At 54.7% G+C, this 19,126-nt stretch overlaps 1 protein-coding gene and 2 non-coding genes across 15 annotated transcripts; all 3 read left to right on the plus strand.

The window, feature by feature from the left end:
• The first annotated feature begins 1,003 nt into the window (after positions 1-1,003).
• Positions 1,004-18,883, plus strand: TNPO2 (transportin 2). 13 transcript variants are annotated; one of them, XM_069590943.1, is made up of 25 exons: positions 1,004-1,202; positions 3,847-3,958; positions 4,866-4,941; positions 5,024-5,173; positions 7,701-7,807; positions 7,896-8,029; positions 8,113-8,194; positions 8,267-8,389; positions 8,497-8,615; positions 9,966-10,026; positions 10,122-10,287; positions 10,491-10,643; positions 12,410-12,635; positions 12,839-13,010; positions 13,464-13,550; positions 13,627-13,734; positions 13,833-13,991; positions 14,457-14,544; positions 14,732-14,830; positions 15,599-15,694; positions 16,008-16,113; positions 16,350-16,449; positions 16,529-16,603; positions 16,722-16,849; positions 16,933-18,883. In XM_069590943.1, exons 2-24 carry the CDS (start codon positions 3,860-3,862, stop codon positions 16,827-16,829), a joined length of 2,694 nt encoding a protein of 897 aa, XP_069447044.1. In that variant the 5' UTR covers positions 1,004-1,202; positions 3,847-3,859; the 3' UTR covers positions 16,830-16,849; positions 16,933-18,883. The 13 variants fall into 13 exon arrangements, 11 of the variants coding, with proteins under 11 accessions (XP_069447044.1, XP_069447047.1, XP_069447046.1 ...); XM_069590946.1 differs by having other exon boundaries at positions 1,020-1,202; positions 16,038-16,113; XM_069590945.1 differs by lacking the exon at positions 1,004-1,202 and adding an exon at positions 2,344-2,552 and having other exon boundaries at positions 16,038-16,113.
• LOC138441921 (small nucleolar RNA SNORD41) lies at positions 12,694-12,762 on the plus strand. The gene has a single exon (XR_011257489.1). It is a non-coding gene; the product is annotated as a small nucleolar RNA SNORD41 (small nucleolar RNA).
• On the plus strand, positions 14,585-14,660 carry LOC138441931 (small nucleolar RNA ZL2). The gene has a single exon (XR_011257498.1). It is a non-coding gene; the product is annotated as a small nucleolar RNA ZL2 (small nucleolar RNA).
• Positions 18,884-19,126: the final 243 nt, after the last annotated feature.

Raw genomic sequence — 19,126 nt, forward strand, 5'->3', positions numbered from 1 at the left:
TGGGTAAGTTATTTAGCCTTTCTGTGGTTCAGGTTATTCATCTATAAAATAAGGATAACATACTGAAACATCTAGAGTGAAGTTCTAAAGTAAAGAACAATGCTCATATAGTCAACATTAACCTTGACATTCAAACGGGCTGTTGTTTCTCAAGATGGAGCAGTTGCTTTGTGTCTGGCGACCTTGTTTGAGAAATATCTTGAAATGTGGGTGCAGTGTGATGTGCTCAGGCAGGGAGGCTGTTGTTAACTGAGATGTGTTTGTCTCTTATCTCAGATTCCTGTTTGGGCTCCAGTTTTTTGAGTTTCTTTTGCACTGAGCTCTTCTAGTTGAAGTTTGCTGTGTACAGGGCTGTCGTGAGAATACCATTTATACACTGAAAGGCAGTAGGTGCATAAGAAGTCAGGGGGCTTTTGTTTTGTTTTGTTTTTTCCTTTCCGATTTTTCGATTCAGTACTGAAACCCACCATCTGGGGAAGAGAAAAAGACCCGTGATCATATGAGGGCCGATACTGTGGATCATACTGGCAGCAACGCTCACATTCTTCTTCCAGGACTCCTCCCCACAAAGCCTGCGCAGAGCCGCTGGAAACTTGACGTATCAAAAGTAGGGGGAGGGGCATTTTCTTGGAGGTCCAGTGGTTAACACTCCGCACTTCCACTGCAGGGGGCACAGGATGAATCCCTGGTCAGAGAGCTAAGACTCCCCGATGCCACACTCCGCGGGCAAAAAAAAAAAAAGGAAAGAAAGTAAAAAGGGGGGGCGTGAGCATTAACAAATTCTCTCCTGCATCTCCAACTCGCTTCCTACCCGACTCTTTCTGAGGCAACCCCTAACCCTGAACAGAAAACTGATTTGCACCCTCTCCCTCAACCTCGTTCGTCCTGCTCAACACACAAATCCAGAAAGTCTCTAGACCATTCAGGTTTGAGTCGCAGCCAGAGTTCGTAAGCTCGGCGACGCCTGCGCAAGGCAGGATGGGATTCGTAGTTCTAGGCCCTCAGGTCGCACGAGGGAAGACCATTGCGCATGTGTTGGCGGCTTTCGGCGCGTGTCTCTCAAACCCGGTTCCTGTTCAGCGGAGCCGGCTGAGGTGGGACTCGTCTGCTTCTTTAGGATCCTGACTCTTGGAGTGGAGTGTGGCTTCAACTGACTCGTCCCGAATCCTGGCGGCCTCGGTTTTCGTCAAGAGAGGCCTTAGGTATCTATTTTTCATGAATGAACGGAGCCAGGACTGACTTTGCCAAGGGCAAGTGGACTGAGAAATCTGTCTCCTTCCAGTCTGGGGCTAGAGTTAACCTGTGCCTCCCCGCAGGCCAAAACGGCCTTCAAGGCAGGACTGGGATGTCCTTTGGGATTAGAGCCCTAGTTGACTCGGTAAATATTGATTTAGGGAGGGTCCAAATGCAGTAAAAGGACCACCTTGAACCTCGGGGAGTAAAAACCACGTTTTTGAGGAACAATTTACTGTAGGTTTTGTAATGCTTAACTTGGATTATCTCTAACCCAGCAATCTAGTCTTGTATCTGTTCGACAAATGGAGAAACTAAAGTTGGAGTGGCAGAAGGTCGCCCACCTTTTTCGTCAGCAGGGTGGAGACGTGGATGGGGGTGGGGTGGGAGAGGAGAGAACCGGGACTCTCCTGCTCCTGGAAAAGAGGTGCCCTACTTTGTCCTCAGATGGTGCAAGAATCACGGAATGTCTTTTTTTTTTTTTTCCCATCTTCCTGTCCTTAAATTTCCTGAATTGTTTCACCTCATTCTGATTCAGGTAGAGAAAGGAGTTAGGTCTTTCCTCATTCTGATTCAGGTAGAGAAAGGAGTTAGGTCTTTTGCTCTAGTCTTTATTATTTCACTTCGTTTAAAATTTTATGTCCTCGTAGGGTACCTTATATATTTGTCAAACAGCAATGTAAATAACCCAAAATACGGCAGAGGCTTCTTTAGGAGCCCAGCCAGTCTCAGGCACTCCCTTTGTTTGGCTTTCCCTCCTTTGTCTATGGGGTATAAAGCCCACCCTAGGCTCTGTCCCCTCAACTCTTTGGTCGCACAGTACTTCTGCTACGTACTCTCAAAATGGGGGAGGAAGGCACAGTTCAGTTATTGGGGGTGGGTGGGTGACAAAGTGAAGATGGTTCTGGCTAAGGGGAGTTATACCTAAAAGTCCCGCGCGCCACCAAACTCCTGTTTGCAGCAAAGAGCTCCTGTCAAGCCAGCGAGCGAGGCTGAAAAAACGAGACGGTGGGAGGACCAGCTGGCCAGAGAGGCCTAGAGGGCCGCCGGCTCTTTGGTCACGTGACCCGACCTCGGCGGGGTCTAGGTCTCCCTGGTGCCAGGCCACGTGCGACCGCTGCTTTTCGCGATTGGGTCATTTAGGCCTATTTGAACGGCGTACGGAAGCCGCCGCGGTTCATATACAGCCGCGTTTTCTTTTTCTTTCTTTCTTTCTTTTTTTTTTTTTTTTTATTACTCCCTCTCTTTGGCTCCCTCCTTCCGCGCGAGTCTCAGGAGAAGCCGCAGCTTAAGGCCTCGCTGCTGCCGCCCGAGGCCGGGTAAGTGAGCCTCACCCGGACCCCGACCGGCTTGGCCCTGGCTTTCGTCGACCCCCGCCGGGCTCCGGGCCTGCGCTGCGCGCGGCCCGGGCGTCGGGGCCGCGCCTGACCGGGAAAGGCCGAGAACCTAGTTGGGCCCAATTGGAGAGGCAGCGAGAATGGGCCGGGGCGGGGGATGGGGGAACTAAGCCTGGCTTAGGGGGTGGGGCCTCGGAGCCGGGCCAGGTCCGGGTGCCGCGAAAATTGGGCCACTGGGGCGGCTGGGGTCGGGCTGGAGGGGCTCTGATTGGGGAAGTGTATGGGGACTGCTTAGGGCCTGATTAGGGGACGTCGCGAGGATCGGGTGTGTGTGGGGGTCTGTTTCGGAGGGGCTTGGTTGGGTCTGACTGTGGGAGGCCGCGTTGAAAAGTTGGGGGCGGCGGTTTTGGGCCCTGATAGGGAGGGGCGTGAGACTTCGGCCTAGAGGGCTTTGCTGGCTCTGACTGCGAGGCGTAGCTGGGTGCATTTGGGGGAAATGCCTCGGGGGTATTTGGCCAGGCCTAACGAGGGAGCTGCAGGGCTCGGACGAAGACGTTTTCCGGCTAGAGGTGGTGGGGGGCTTGGTACAACTTGATTATGGGAAGCAGTAGTGATCCATCAGTGGGAGTTAGTGCTGACTGGGGCGTGGGGTTGTTGGAACTGTGTGGGGGGAGGCTTGGCCAGACCTGATTGGGGAAGCGACAGGGACTCGTCCAGGGGGCTTCTGTTGCCGAATAGGCAGGCCTTCGCTGACTCTCATTTGGAGAGGCATCGGGGACCTGTCTGCCGACTGCTCTGGGTCTGATTAGGGGAATCGCTGGACTGCGTGCCGGCACGGGAAAGACCACAGGGGCTGGGGCGCTGTTGTGTTCTGGGGCAGGGCTCCTGAATGGGGAGGTGGCTGGGTCCTCGCCGAGCAGCCTCGAGGGAAGTGGAAGCCTTAGGGCCCGCAGCCGAGCGCGGCGGCATGGGCCGAGGTGGGACGAAGGCCCGGCGTTGGGTGGGATGAGGATTCTCCGGGTCCCGCCGCCGCCTCGCATGGCCTCCTTCCACATACCCCGCCCGCGCTCCCGAGCCCGCGACTGCGTGGCCGTGGATGGCGCAGCTGGCGGGGACCCCGCACTTGGGCGGGCGTGGATCGGCGGCCTCCGCCTGTCCGCCGAGGACGCTCCAGTCCTGCTACCGCCGCCGCCGCCATCACCTCAGCGGGGGCTCAGCCTGGGACTGCCACAGAGCCTCCGAGATCCGGTGCTGATCCCGGCCCCTACCCCCGCAGTTCGCCTTGCGCCATGGACTGGCAGCCAGACGAGCAAGGCCTCCAGCAGGTCCTTCAGCTGCTCAAAGACTCGCAGTCGCCTAACACAGCCACGCAACGCATCGTGCAGGATGTATCCTTCCTTCCGGGTCTGGGGGGACCGGGCCGACAAGTGCATCTCCCGGAGAGGAAGGGGTCGAATCTCTAGTTCCCAGACTCTTTCTGCTGAGGCAGGAGCGAACTTCGGCAAACAATTAAGGATTAGAATTCTTGGGTCCCTTTCCCAGCAGAGAGGGAGACACTTTTTGCTGGTGCTTGGCTTTAGGTTCGTGAGTAAAATTTCCTTTTTTCAGTTGGTCGTTTAAAATACTCTTAAACTTTTAATCTATTTATGTATACCGTAAGCAAGTTTCACTTAAAAGTGTGAGGTCCCTTTAAGAAAAAAAGTATGCCCTGTTAAATTGCTAGTGAGCAGAGCTGAGTAGCGGAGAAGGCAATGGCACCCCACTCCAGCACTCTTGCCTGGAAAATGCCATGGACAGAAGAGCCTGGTGGGCCGCAGTCCATGGGGTCGCTAAGAGTCGGACACGACTGAGCGACTTCACTTTCACTTTTCACTTTCTTGCGTTGAAGAAGGAAATGGCAACCCATTCCAGTGTTCTTGCCTGGAGAATCCCAGGGATGGGGGGGCCTCATGGGCTGCCGTCTATGGGGTCGCACAGAGTCGGACACGACTGAAGCGACTTAGCAGCAGCAGCACAGCTGAGTAGCCTCTGCTAATTTTCAGATAGAGCAGAGTTTGTTCACCCTCTCCTGCTCTGGCCAGATCTTCAGGAGTGGTGGGAAGCTGAGGCATTTTCCCCTATCTGCTGTATGAATCTCATGTGTCTGAAATGCTTCCTTACTCTGGGCATGGGGGTTAACACGTGGGGTCCCAGGAGCTGGCTGCCCAATCCCAGCAGTCAGGTTATATGGCAGTAAGAGTGGGAGTCCCACCCGGGGAGGGCCCCTGTCTGCCAAGACCCTTAACAATCTCGCAGAAACTCAAACAACTGAACCAGTTTCCTGACTTCAACAACTACCTGATATTTGTCCTGACGAGACTCAAGTCGGAAGGTATGTCCTTGGCGCCCCTCCAGCCAAGGCCGACCCCACTTTCTCCCCTGTGGTCTCCTGAGCCCCAGCCCTCTTCCCACAGATGAGCCGACTCGCTCTCTCAGTGGTCTCATCCTCAAGAACAACGTGAAGGCACATTACCAGAGCTTTCCACCGCCTGTGGCCGACTTCATCAAACAGGAATGTCTCAACAACATCGGCGACGCCTCCTCGCTCATCCGGGCCACCATAGGTGAGAGAGAGCTCAGTGACAGTTAGTGTCTGATGATTCTCTGAGCTGGCACTCTTGGCCAAGAACCTTCTCAATATGTTAATGATGTTGATTCACTGAATGTTTCAGCACCATCAGTTGGTGGTGCTGTTACTGCTCTCATTTTACAGATGAGGAAACTGAGGCACATAGATGTGAAGAGTCTTTGTCTGGCCAGTAACAGAGCTCAGAAGTGACCAAATCAGGTCCATGCTCTGAACCACTCTCTCCTGAAACAGCTGTTCTTACTTCTTAGGCAGTCACTCAGCATCCAGCATTTTCTGTTAGCTCCAAGGATATAGCAGACTAAAATATAAGGGCTCTCTGCTAACTCACCAATGATAACTTCAGAGAAATGTGGGTTAGGTTTGTGTTAGAATCTTCCTGTCTCCAAAAGACTGCCTGAGGAAGTTATAGGAGGAGGACTAAGAACTTTCAAGCAATTTTACCTTAAGCCTTTTCACTACTGATAAACACCAGCCCTACTATTTGTTCCCAACTTACTTTCTACTCCCCCCCCCCGTCAGATTTGCTGATATGTAATTTTTATTTCATTAGTAATTCATTAATTTTAACTAATTAATAAGTTCCCTTACCAATGATTGAACCTATGCCCTTAGCAATGAAAATGTGATTCTAACCACCACTAGATAGCCAGGGAATTCCTGAGATATAATTGACATATAATTGAAAACTTTAAAATTTAATTCTATATCAACTTTAAATATTACTTTAAAGTGGAAATTGTTTATAACTATTTACAACAAGACAGTGATTAGGATTCTTACTACAGGGTTCTGGAGTTCAATCCCTGGTCAGGAGCCTTAGGATCCTGCAAACTATGCAGCATGGCAATAAAAAGGGTGGGAAGGGGAGACAGATTTGCTTGCTCTGTACAGCAGGGTAGACTTCCCTGGTGGCTCAGATAGTCTGGGGAGATGCAGGTTTGATTCCTGGGTCGGAAAGATCCCCTGGAGAAGGGAATGGCAGTCCACTCCAGTATTCTTCCCTGGAGAATTACATAGACAGAGGAGCCTCATGAACTACACAGAGTCAGAGATAACTGAGCCTTGGACATTTTCACTTTCAAAGGGAAGGTAGCCTTAATCATAAATGCAATGAAGACAAAAAGATAGTATTAAAAATTTGAGCTAGCTACTAGACCTGCTGGAAGTGTTGATCTTGGGGCCTGTTGTCTTTGTTCAAAGTGACCCTTAGCCTTCTCTGAGGCCACCAGGAGGGATTGGACTTACCAAACTCATTCTCGGCACCAGTTTCTGCTCTTAAGTACTTCAGTTAAATCACTGAAGCCTCCCAAGCACCCTAAGCTTGTGGGATCTTCATTTCCCAACGGGGAGTTGAACCCCGGGCAGTGAAATTGTGGAATCTAACTACTGGACTGCCAGGGAAGTCCCAGGAGGGTGGTGTTCCTTATTCCCATTGAGTCATAGAGCCCTTAGGTAATGTGGCCAAGGTTACACAGACAGGGATGGGCCTGGGGACTCCATTGCCAGTCTGCCCACTGCAGGGAATGCCTTTCCCAGCAGACATGTGAACCAGGGTCATCTGGCATGTTGGCGATGGCAGCTTCCCCCACCTTGGGAAACTCTGCTACCTCTTGGCTCTAAATAAACTATCTCTGCACTGACATCACCCATATTCAGCTCAATTGCCAGACTGCTCCAGAGTCTGTGCACTTTACATGCCTAGTGCAGGTCGCACTTGGGTCTCTAATAAGCAGGACATGGTCCTCCCTGAGGCCGCCGTGGCCCTGCACGACATGCCTCCTCCCCCTCCTAGCCCTCATCTCTTGCCACTCTCCCCATCATCCTCTGCTCAGCCCCGCTGGCTCCTTACCATCTTGTCTTGGAGCACACCAATTCTGTGCATGACCCTGGACTTCTTATACCTGCAGATCCCTCTGCCTGAGTTGTTCTTTCCCCAGGGACCTAGATGGCTTCTCCCACACCTCCTCAGGTCTTTGCTCAGATAGCAAGGTGTCACCCAACAAAGCCTTCTTGAGCCACTGAATTAAAAACTGTTACATTCACCCTGAGTCCTTGCTAACTATTTTCTCAGTTCCATTTCCTCCCTCAGCTCTTGGCATCTTGCCTCCCAGGACTTTTACTGATTTATCTTTATTCCAGGCAGCCTCCCTCACTAGAGAGATCCGCTCCTAAAGGCAGGTATTTTGTGTTTAGTTCTGTGCTGTATCAGGGCCTGAGACAGGCCTGGCATACATAAAAACAAAAAGAATCTCAAAAATGTGTAGGGGACTTCCCTGGCAGTCCAGTGGTTAAGACTCTGTGCTTCCAATGCAGGGGGCAGGGGTTTGATTCCTGGTCTGGGAACTAGGATCCTACATGCCACGTGACTAAAAAAAAAAAGAAAAAAGTGTGTGTAGGGCTTACAGCATGTGTGCTGGTGGAATGATCGCACAACAGGAGGGCCGGGGCGCCAGGCAGGCCTGCACCTAGCCTGAGGCAGCCTCCTTTCCTGGCCGCCCCAGGCATTCTCATCACCACCATCGCTTCCAAGGGTGAGCTGCAGATGTGGCCCGAGCTGCTGCCTCAGCTGTGCAACCTTCTCAACTCGGAGGATTACAATACTTGTGAGGTAGGCGACCAGCCGTGGCCTGCCTGCCTAAGCGGGAACTGGGCTCCGGCTGGGACTCCTCCCCATGTGTCTGCTGCTTTCCACTCAGGGAGCCTTCGGAGCCCTGCAGAAGATCTGTGAGGACTCGTCCGAACTGCTGGACAGCGATGCCCTCAACAGGCCCCTCAACATCATGATCCCCAAGTTCCTTCAGTTCTTTAAGCACTGTAGCCCCAAGATCCGGTGGGTGGGGTCTGCAGGGGGTTGGGAGGGGGCAGGATGGGTGGGGTTGGGGGTGACCCATGTGCTGACCCACTCCCTGCCAGGTCCCATGCCATCGCCTGTGTGAATCAGTTCATCATGGACCGGGCCCAGGCGCTGATGGATAACATTGACACCTTCATCGAGGTAGGCCATGGGCTGGGGAGTGTAGGGGGAAGGCTGAGGGCCCAGCTGCAGCTGACTCCGGCTCCCCTGCAGCATTTGTTTGCCCTGGCTGTGGACGATGACCCTGAGGTGCGGAAGAACGTGTGCCGTGCACTAGTGATGCTGCTGGAAGTGCGGATTGACAGGCTCATCCCCCACATGCATAGCATCATCCAGGTACACCTGCCCAAGGGCAGCCCGTGCGGGTGCTGTGGGGTGGGAGGCTTGTGGGGCGCCACCCCTCACCGGGCCTGGCCTTAGTCTTTTCTCCTACCCCACCCCAGTACATGCTGCAGAGGACTCAGGACCACGATGAGAATGTGGCCCTCGAGGCCTGTGAGTTCTGGCTGACGCTGGCCGAGCAGCCCATCTGCAAGGAAGTCCTGGCCTCCCACTTGGTCCAGTGAGTGCTGCTCCTGCCCTCTGTCCACCCCAGACTCCACCCCTCTGTCTTCCCTTCTGTGCTAGCCTGTGCCAATCAATTGTCTTGGTTTGCTTTTATTCCTGTGTGCGTTTATTTTGCAAATGGTAGGTATGTAGCTTTAATGGATTAAAAATTAGGTTAAGTTATAGGTGGAAAAGATGAAATCAACAGAGAGGGACTTCCCTGGTGGTCCAGTGGTTAAAATTCCTTGCTCCCAATGCAGGAGGCCCACGTTTAGGTCCCTAGTCAGGGAACTAGATCCCACATGCCTCAACTAAAAACCCCTCATGTCACAGTGAAGATCCTGTGTGCTCCAACTAAGACCTGGCACAGCCAGAGGGGGAAAAAAGGCAGCAGAGGCTTCAGGCATAGCTGGATCCAGGTGCTCAAAGGATGTGAACAGCAGACCATCTGGGCTCAGATCTACTTCCTCTGTGTCTACTTTGTTCTCAGGCACAGCCTGCCCTCATGGTAGTACTTTCTGCAGCCTTCTAGCTTGGGAACCTCAGAGTAAAGACAGTCTCTCTTTACATTACTCTTTTATAGTGTCTCTGTAGAAGTTCTAAGGCTGATCCTCTTTGATCAACTTGAATCACTTGTCTGTCCCCAACTCAGTGAAGTCTCTAGTCAAAATCTCTGATCAAAAAAAAAAAAAAAAAAAATCTGATCCTGAGGTGCATGGGTTCCAGCGGAGTTGGGGAGGCTGCCCTGCCTGTTAGCTCCCCAACCTGGCCCCATGCCAGGAAGTGCCTGGTGACAGGGCAGGGCCATGTATCACTGCTTTATGGCACGTTAGGGATCAGGCTTCCCTGGTGGCTCAGTGGTAAAGAACCTGCCTACCAGTGCAGGAGACAGGTGTGATCCCTTGGTCAGGAAGATTCCCTGGAGAAGGAAATGGCAACCCAGTATAGTGTTTTTCCCTGGAGAATCCCATGAACAGAGGAGCCTGATGGGCTATAGTCCATGGGGTTCCAAAAGAGTTGGACAGGATTTAGCGACTAAACATCAAGGGGTCAGGCACTATTCCAAGCTTCTCAGAGTGTGTGGGGGTCTGGAATTCACTGAGTGGCCAGGGGTCTGGATCAAGAGCATTCCTGTAGAGCTAGGAGTAGTGTCAGCTCTGACCCAGTCACAGTGGCTGAGACTCGGTTCGGAATAGTATCCACTAAGAGAAATTAATGGATGCAGGACAAATGGAATTGGCATGTACAGTCTACCCCTCGGCTCCTTGATGCTCCTGCCTGCAACTCTTCTCCACTTCCCTCTTCCCCAGGCTGTAAGCTGTCTCTAGGGCCCCTGCATCCTGATTAACAGCCTCTCTTCCAACAGGCTGATCCCCATCCTGGTAAAAGGGATGAAGTACTCGGAAATCGACATCATCCTGCTGAAGGTTAGCTAGGGCTGACCACCAGTCACTGGCAGGGTGAAGGAAGGCTGGGGCGCTGGGGGCCTCTAGGGGTCTCAGCCATCTGCCTGACTCCACAGGGGGATGTTGAGGAGGACGAGGCTGTCCCTGACAGTGAACAGGACATCAAGCCACGTTTCCACAAGTCGCGCACGGTGACGCTGCCCCATGAGGCCGAGCGGCCTGACGGCTCAGAGGACGCGGAGGACGATGATGACGATGACGCTTTGTCCGACTGGAATCTGAGTGAGTGGCCTGGCCTGCAGTATGAAGTGAGGAGTAGGGGACAGCAGGCCCTGGGCTCCCTCTCAGAGGGAGGGAGCCTATGCAGAGCAAATCACAAAGATTCAAATCACGACCTTGGATCCCAGGGGTCACAGAAAGGAGGGCTGGTGGCCTGCCCCATGTGCTTCCCTGAGCCCGCCCCCCGATTTCCTCTCCCGCCCCAGGGAAGTGCTCGGCGGCTGCACTGGATGTCCTGGCCAACGTCTTCCGGGAGGAACTGCTGCCCCACTTGCTCCCCCTGCTCAAGGACCTCCTCTTCCACCCCGAGTGGGTGGTCAAGGAGTCAGGCATCCTGGTGCTGGGTGCCATTGCTGAGGGTAAGTGACCCTCCAGCCTGACTGTGTGTGACCTCTGAGCCTCATGCTGGTGTGAGATGGGGCTGGGCCAGGGAGGGCTGGTGAGGGTGAGGCTATCCCCAGGTTCTCTCCAGCGGCCTGCTCAGCCCACTCCAAGCAGCTCTGGGATTTGAATCTACCCCTCAGCCCAAGATCAGGCTTCCCAGTGGTAAAGAATCCACCTGTCAATGCCAGATACGCAGGCATGATCCATGGGTTGGGAAGATCCCTTGGAGGAGGAAATGGCAACTCACTCCAGTATTCTTGCCTGGGAAATCCTATGGACAGAGGAGCCTGGCGGGCTATAGACCATGGGGTCACAAAGAGTCGGACAAGACTTAGTGACTAAACAACCACCACCTCAGCCCAAAGGCCTGAAAGGGACCCCCAAATGCAAGTCCTTTCCTTAATTCTCAAAGAAAGGCAGTTCCATGAGGTCTTAAGCATAGTTCAGCAACAGTAATAACAGGCAGCCCTGTCCTGTGGGCTTAGTGCCACCCGAGGAGGTAGGTTTCTTGAAACTCAGCTGCAAAGAGAATTACACCACTTCTCTTGTCACCTGGGATGAAGCTGGGCTTCAGACCTGCTCTGACTGCGAGGCTGGCCTGCCAGGATCAGAAGTGTGCAGAGGTGGTGTTTCCTTCACTTTTCTGGCTCCCTTTGTCCTGACGGTGTGCACAGGGTGAATTACCAGAGGGCTTTCCAGATCTGTGATAGCAGACACACACGACTACCTCAGCACCCAGGTCTGCTGGAACATGTGAAGTGTTGTTCATTTTAATGGGAAAGATCTCAAGGAATTGACCCTGAACTGGTGAAAATAGATCTCAGGGCTGGGACGGTCAAGGGGTATGCTGTGATCTGCAGTGAAAAGAGAGACAGACACATTCAGAATTTTTGTTTTTTAGAAAGGGAAGATGAAAAGTAAGAAAAAAGTCACAGACATCTAAGAAAGGTTTCAAAAGAAAGGTGCTTCCTGTCCATCTGGGTTGCTGCTGCCCATAAAGGCTGAGTTAACTCTGCAGCCCAACCATCTATGAACTAGTGAGCAGGTAGCTTCCCAGGTGTCTCAGTGGTAGGGAATCCACCTTCCAGTGCAGGAGATGGAAGAGACGTGGGTTTGATCCCTGGGTTGGGAAGATCCCCTGAAGGAAGAAATGGCTACCCACTACAGTATTCTTGCCTAGAGAATCCAATGGATAGAGCCTGTTAGGCTACAATCCATGGGGGTCGCGAGGCGTTGAACACGACTGAGCACACACATAGAGTAACCAGATGGCAGCACAAGCCCTGGGATGGGGTGGGGCTGATGGAAAGGGAAGTATTTACTTATGTATTTTGGCTGTGCTGGGTCTTTGTTGCTGCGAAGGCTTTCTGTAGTTGCGAGCAGAGCCTACGCATTGACGCAGGGGCCTCTCATTGAGGTGCTTCTTTTGTTGCGGTGCACAGGCTCTAGGGTGCATGGGCTTCAGTAGTTGTGGCACGTGGGCTTAGTTGCTCCACGAGACATGTGGGATCTTGTCAGACCAGGGATCAAACCCGCATCTTCTGCATTGGCAGGCAGATTCTTAGCCACTGGACCACCAAGGAAGTCTGATGCCATTTCCCATCCCCACCCTGCCTTTCACTGACTCTGTGCCTTTGAGACAGTTACTAACCTCCATGCCTCAGTTTCCCCCTCTGCCCAGAAGGGTGGATGTGGCCTGGCCCAGTTGGCTCAGCCTTGCCTCTGTGCCCGGTCCTTTCAGGCTGCATGCAGGGCATGGTGCCCTACCTGCCCGAGCTGATCCCGCACCTCATCCAGTGCCTGTCGGACAAGAAGGCCCTGGTCCGCTCCATCGCCTGCTGGACCCTGAGCCGCTATGCCCACTGGGTGGTTAGCCAGCCCCCCGACATGCACCTGAAGCCTCTGATGACGGAGCTGCTCAAGCGAATCCTGGATGGCAACAAGAGGGTACAGGAGGCGGCCTGCAGGTGACCCTCGACCCCTGGCCCCACAGACCTCACCTCACCTGCCCCACTGGCTGCCCTCCGGGAAGTGATGATACTTGACTCCTGACAGTGCTCTGATTTCTCACTGTATTCGTACTGGCTGATCCCGAGTGTCCCCTTCCTGAACCCCACCCAGAGCCCAGTCCCACCGGTGGCGGCCCACTGAACACTTCTGCCCCTTCCAGTGCCTTCGCCACCCTGGAGGAGGAGGCCTGCACGGAGCTGGTGCCTTACCTCAGCTACATCCTAGACACCCTCGTCTTTGCCTTCGGCAAATACCAGCACAAGAATCTGCTCATCCTCTACGACGCCATTGGCACCCTGGCTGACTCTGTGGGCCACCACCTCAACCAGCCGGTGAGACCCCACAGCAGCTCCTTCCTCCTGATCCCCCCTGTCCCCCTCCCTGGCATCCAGTGACCTGGTGGCGACCCTTGTCGCACGCCAGGGACGTGGCCATGACCTCGACAGGCAGGCAGACAGACCCGGCCCCTGCCCTCGCCCTGCTCCCAGTCTAGTAGGGGAGACAGACAGTTATGAGACAGCGTGGTAAGTGCTGGGCGAGGGGAGCTCAGGGGCCCGTGGGAAGCAGGAAGCACCAGCGCCGGGGTGGGGCTCAGGATGGGTGAGAAGGGAGTGAACTAGAAGGGCCTGGAGGTCTGGCTACTTGGTGAGGACCCCAGGAGCCAAAGAAATGCACCTAGACCTCATGGTTCAAACAATGAGCGCCTCTTGAGTCAGAGGGAGTCATGTTGGTTCCCAGGCCGCCACCTGTATCCAGGGATCCCCAACTTCCTGCTCCCTCTCCAGGAATACATCCAGAAGCTGATGCCTCCGCTGATTCAGAAGTGGAACGAGCTCAAAGATGAAGACAAGGACCTCTTCCCCTTGCTGGAGGTGAGTCCGCCTCAGGCCCTCTCCCGTGGCCTGTCCATTCACCCAAGCTCACCTCTCCTGCCCTTCTCTCTGCCAGTGCCTGTCATCAGTAGCCACTGCCCTGCAGAGCGGCTTCCTGCCCTACTGCGAGCCGGTCTACCAGCGCTGCGTCACCCTGGTGCAGAAGACGCTGGCCCAGGCCATGGTGAGCAGCCCGCTGCCATCACCCCTCCATCCGGCCCTCTGCTGCTGCCCCAGCCTGAGCTCACTCCCCTCACCCTGCCTTCCCCCTTCTGTGCCCAGATGTACACCCAGCACCCTGAGCAGTATGAGGCTCCTGACAAGGACTTCATGATTGTGGCACTAGACCTACTCAGTGGCCTGGCTGAGGGCCTGGGTGGACACGTGGAGCAGCTGGTCGCCCGTAGCAACATCATGACACTGCTGTTTCAATGCATGCAGGTGGGTGGACCCCTCGCAGGCCTCTCAGTGGACAGTGGTGACCCCCAGCAGCCTTTGTGAGCTCCCTGGGCTGGACTTAGGGCCTTGGTTATGCCCCAAGGATATTAGAAGGGACTTGTTAAAAGAGCTGGTGATTATTTTAGAAAGTGATTCAAATGAGACTTGAGTAAAATCTCATTGAAAAAGTTAACAGAGTAGGAAATTAAAAAGTAGAAAATAGGAAATGTGAAAGCACAAGTGCCTCCAGCATCACTTCCCCACCCCCAGCGTGTCAGTATGGGGAGCAGTTCTAAGTGGTACCCTGCACAGGGCACTCATTCATGTGCCCCTGAGTCCTGGATCTTCAGATGGGCCTGCAGCCTTGGTGCTAGGAAGAGGCAGTGTCAGCTCATGCTCTAAGAACTGTGCCCCTAGCTGGGTGGGGGAAGGGGAGCCCTGCCACACTGACCCTCCTCTGACCCCCAGGACTCGATGCCTGAGGTCCGGCAGAGCTCCTTCGCCCTCCTGGGAGACCTCACCAAAGCCTGCTTCATCCATGTCAAGCCCTGTATCGGTACGACACTCATTGCGTCCCCACCCATGACCCCAACCCTGGCCTCAAGTGATGGAGAAGATGACCTGGGAGTACTGTGACCGAACTGGGATGTATTCGTACTGTCTGATGGGGCCTGCCCCTCGGGTTTCCAGAGGCTTCACCCTGGCTGGCCCCCCTGCTCAGCACCCCTCTTTCTCCCCACTAGCTGAGTTCATGCCCATCCTGGGCACCAACCTGAACCCCGAGTTCATCTCTGTCTGCAACAATGCCACCTGGGCCATTGGTGAGATCTGCATGCAGATGGGTAAGTGCCCATAGGTGGGCAGGTCCTTTCCCTTCCTGTTGGCTTGTTCCCAGCCTGGTGGCAGGACCCTGATCAACAGGTTCCCTCTAGAGCAGGGGTCTCCAGCTTCTGGCATCTAATGCCTAATGATCTGAGGTGGAGCTGCTGTAATAGTAATAGAAGTAAAGTGCACAGTAAATGTAATGTACTTGAATCACCCTGAAACCATCCCATTCCAGTCCCTGGAAAAATTGTCTTCCGTGAAACCAGTCCCTGCTAATCAAAAAGGTTGGGGACCACTGCTCTTGAGTACCCTAGTGCCCCTTGAGGCAGGTGCCAATTGGCCAGGGATAAGGCGACACCTCTGAACATTTTCATCTGAGATGGGGACAGATGGCTGAAAGACCATGTGTAACTGGCTTCTCCAAAGAGGCACGGGGACAGGAGGCCTGTTTTTATTGGACTCACCATCACCTCCTTCCTCTCCAAGCAATTGACTGAAAGCCCCACTGGGATTCGTTGGGAGACTTTCTCTGAAGGTTCCCCTGGCCCTGCCTACCCCTTGGGGAGATTGGGTGGTGTAGTCTCACCCTGGTGTCCAGCAGTGACTCCAGGGAGGCTTCTGGTGTTAGGCGGGTGCGGGTCTGTGTCTGGTTGGCCATGGATCCTGGACTGCAGACATCTAGAGATGGCTGTTTGCTCGCTCACTGGTTGGCCGGTGTCTGGATGCAGCTAGGGTCGGTGTGGGTGCTGTGGGCCATGCAGGGCTCCGACTCTTCTGTTCTCTAGGGGCAGAGATGCAGCCCTATGTGCAGATGGTCCTCAACAATCTGGTGGAGATCATCAACCGGCCCAACACGCCCAAGACACTACTGGAAAACACAGGTGGGCACCAGGCCTGAGCCACTGGCCGTCTCCCGGGGGTGGGGCTTCCCAGCCAGGAGGGTAGCTGACAAAGATATCTTGGGAAAGAACCAGGGATGGTAATGGGAATAGGGCAATGGGTGGAGGCCTGGGAAGGATGTTGGCCTAAGGGCAGACCTAGGAGAGACCCAAGTTGGATGGGGAGCAGACCCTGACTGGGTCAAGCTTGGGGACCCAAGCAGCTGGCAGGAGCTGTTCCCTTGGGGCCCGTGGGGTGGGGCTGGCGCCTTGTGCTGGAGGCCCCGCCACGTACCCGGGCCGCTCGGGGTTGCAGGTCGCCTGACGAGTCCCTCTGCCATTCCAGCCATCACCATCGGCCGCCTGGGCTACGTGTGCCCGCAGGAGGTGGCCCCCATGCTGCAGCAGTTCATCCGGCCTTGGTGTGTGCCTCCCCGGGTGGGGCCCCACCCCATCCCTCACCAGTACCCACCCAGCCCTGCCCTGCCCAGCCATGGATACCCGATCCAGCCCCACCGAGCCCTGACCTCCTGCTTCCCCCAGCCCAGCCCCACCACCCACTGACCTGCTGCCGCTCCCCAGTGTCCCCCATAGATGTCCTCGGTGCCCCAGCCCCAGGGGCTGATTCCCCTCCGCTTACCTCCCCCCGCCAAACCAGGTGCACGTCCCTCAGGAACATCAGGGACAACGAGGAGAAGGACTCGGCCTTCCGTGGGATCTGCATGATGATAGGCGTCAACCCCGGGGGCGTCGTGCAGGTTGGGGCAGCTGGGCTCGGAGGGAAGGCGCTGGGGCTGGGCTTGGACGGACCCTCACACGGGATCCGTCACGTTTCAGGACTTTATTTTCTTCTGCGATGCCGTAGCCTCCTGGGTGAGCCCGAAGGATGACCTTCGGGACATGTTTTATAAGGTGAGGCCCCACAGCTGGGCCCTAATCTAGTTTTGGGAGGTGGCGGGTGGGGAGAGACTGAGATCACCCTCCTCTTGCCCTGCTTGGGGCGCCCCTCACCCCACCTCCCTCACCGCAGATCCTCCATGGCTTCAAAGACCAAGTGGGGGAGGAAAACTGGCAGCAGTTCTCGGAGCAGTTCCCGCCACTGCTGAAGGAGAGGCTAGCCGCCTTCTACGGGGTCTAGACGAGCATCGCGACTGCCAGGTGTGGGGCCCGTGTTCACAGAGGGCTGGCGCTGTCACAGGAGCCCTGATGGCTCAGGCCCTAACGCCCTCTTCTCCCCACAGGTTTCTGTCTGCGTCGTCGTCAGAGGGGTTGCTGGGGAGCGTGCTGCGTCCAGAAGTCGCTGTGCCCTGGTCGAGGGGGGTTAGGGAGGAGTTAGCGGGACCCAAATCCAGACGCCTTCCCCGTCCATCTACCTGCCATGGCTGGTTGGAGGTTGGTCAGAGGGTGGGCAGGTGGGTGGGGCCTCCACGCTCATCCTAGAAACGGGAGGGGGGTGGGACTTCTTGGCAGCAAGGACCCCTTGCTCTAATTGGGGTCACCTCAGGCAGCCTACTTGGGCCAGCCACGTGGGAGGGAGGCATCAACACGGCCGACCAAATCCGGCTTAGGATGAGGCAAGGGAAAAGCAGGCGGGGAGGGGGGTCCTTGTAGAGACACGTACACTCACATGTACACACATGGCTACACGCATGTGCGGGTGCTGTCGCCAGCCAGGCTGGGCCAGCCGCCCCACCATTTCCCCGACTGCATGGAGACAGTAGAATTAGTGAACCCCTGAGTTAACTCGTAAGGCCTTCCGTGTAACCTGCATCTAGAGTTTAAGAAGCTTCTGCTGTTTTGCCGGGATTGGCAGTGATTAGGGAGGGCTGGGTGGGTTGGGGCCCTCCACGGGGACCCTGGGGTGGGGGTGAGGGCAAGAGGATGGCCACCTTGGAGCCGCTCAGTCAGCACGCGCACGCTTTGGACCTGCTCCGCACACTTCTGCCAGCTCTGTGGCAGCCTCGGCCAGTGTGTCCCCCTTCCTTCTCCTATCCCAGCCAGAAAAGTTGGGACCACCAAAGTGGCCAGGGCTGGCCAGAGGTCACCTTTTTCTCCCTCCCCTGAGCCCCAGTGACTTACGAAGATGCTGGGCTGGATGGAACCTTTTCCACTGAGGAGAGCTGGGAGCAGCCAGAGCTGCTGACACCTACCCCGCTATAAGCAAGTCCGTTTCAAAGGCAGTTCATTTCTCTGCTTCTAAGAGCACTCTTTCAGGCCTGACTTTTAACACAAGGGCCAGGCTAGGGCATTTAATTGATGGTGACAGAAGACAAAGGTTTAGGCTTTGCCAGCCCAGAAAGAAACTGAAGACTTGGAGGAAGGGAAGGGTGGTGTACTCCCTTACCACCTCTGGCCCTGGGACTTCCTGACCGCAGTTCCCAGCAAGCCATAAGACCCCACCAGACTAGGACAGTGACACTTGTGGGATTGTTTGGGGATTCCTTCACAGTGGGAGAAGCTCCCCTAAGGTGGAGGGATGGTTACTTCCCATTTGGCCTAGAAACTGAAACCAAGCCTTGCAACCCCCTTACTGGGGTTTTCTTTTCTCTTTTCCCTGCTTTCTATTTCTTTGGGGGCCTCTTTGCGATTTGCGATTTGCTGGGGTGGGGGTTGACTGGATTCCTGCATCCTGGGGCCTGCTCCATCCATCCCTCTGGGGCCCTGCCAGAGGGGCACTGGTGCACATTCCATAAACCCAGCTGGTTCCCCGCTGTGAAACTCCAGCAGGTCTCTGGAAGCCATTTGTAAAAAAAGAAAAGAAAAAAAAAAATAACCATTTAATTTTCTGGTAATTCCAGTGCTTTGGAGAATCCTCTGCTGGGTCTTGGGGTGTGTGGATTGGCTGCCTGATGGGATTGGTAACCCCTTCTCATCCAAGATGGGGGGCCTGCTTCTAGTTCTTCTCTTTTTTTTTAAGAAGACTATTTAATTTTTTAATTTATTTTGGTTGATTTTTGCACAACGAAGTTTCAGCTTCTCAACCTTTTTCCCCTGCCCAGGGTTGCAGACCCTGACTGGCCTCGATCTGCAGTCCCTCTCGTTCCCACATCTCCCCTTCCCCTCATCCTTTTCTTCCTGCGGGCTCCAGGGTCTGTCCATTTGTTACTGTGCTGTGCTGGGGACTGGCGCCAAGGTGCCGTGAGATTCCACTTGTGTAGAACTTTGTTGAGTAAAGATCAGTTTCTTGTGAAATCCTTGGTCTCCATCTGGCCTCTTGTGTCCTTGGGTTTTGGCAGTAAAGAAGAGATGTAGAGGGGGTCCTGGAAAGTTTTAGAAATGGGATGTACAGGAATCAGGTCAGGAAATAACTGGGGGAGTGGGGAAGTAAGATTAAACATTAAATGTGGTAACATACCACCTCATGGGAAGAGTTGACTCATTGGAAAAGACTCTGATGCTGGGAGGGATTGGGGGCAGGAGGTGAAGGGGACGACT

This window comes from Ovis canadensis, chromosome 5 (assembly GCF_042477335.2).
Source record: "Ovis canadensis isolate MfBH-ARS-UI-01 breed Bighorn chromosome 5, ARS-UI_OviCan_v2, whole genome shotgun sequence".
NCBI lineage: Eukaryota > Metazoa > Chordata > Mammalia > Artiodactyla > Bovidae > Ovis > Ovis canadensis.

Coding starts and splice junctions, on each gene's coding strand:
- TNPO2 (XM_069590951.1), top strand. CDS start 3,860: ATGGACTGGCAGCCAGACGAGCAAGGCCTCCAGCAGGTCCTTCAGCTG. Junction 8,390..8,496: donor ACATGCATAGCATCATCCAG/GTACACCTGCCC, acceptor ACCCCACCCCAG/TACATGCTGCAGAGGACTCA. Junction 15,695..16,037: donor GACACTACTGGAAAACACAG/GTGGGCACCAGG, acceptor CTGCCATTCCAG/CCATCACCATCGGCCGCCTG.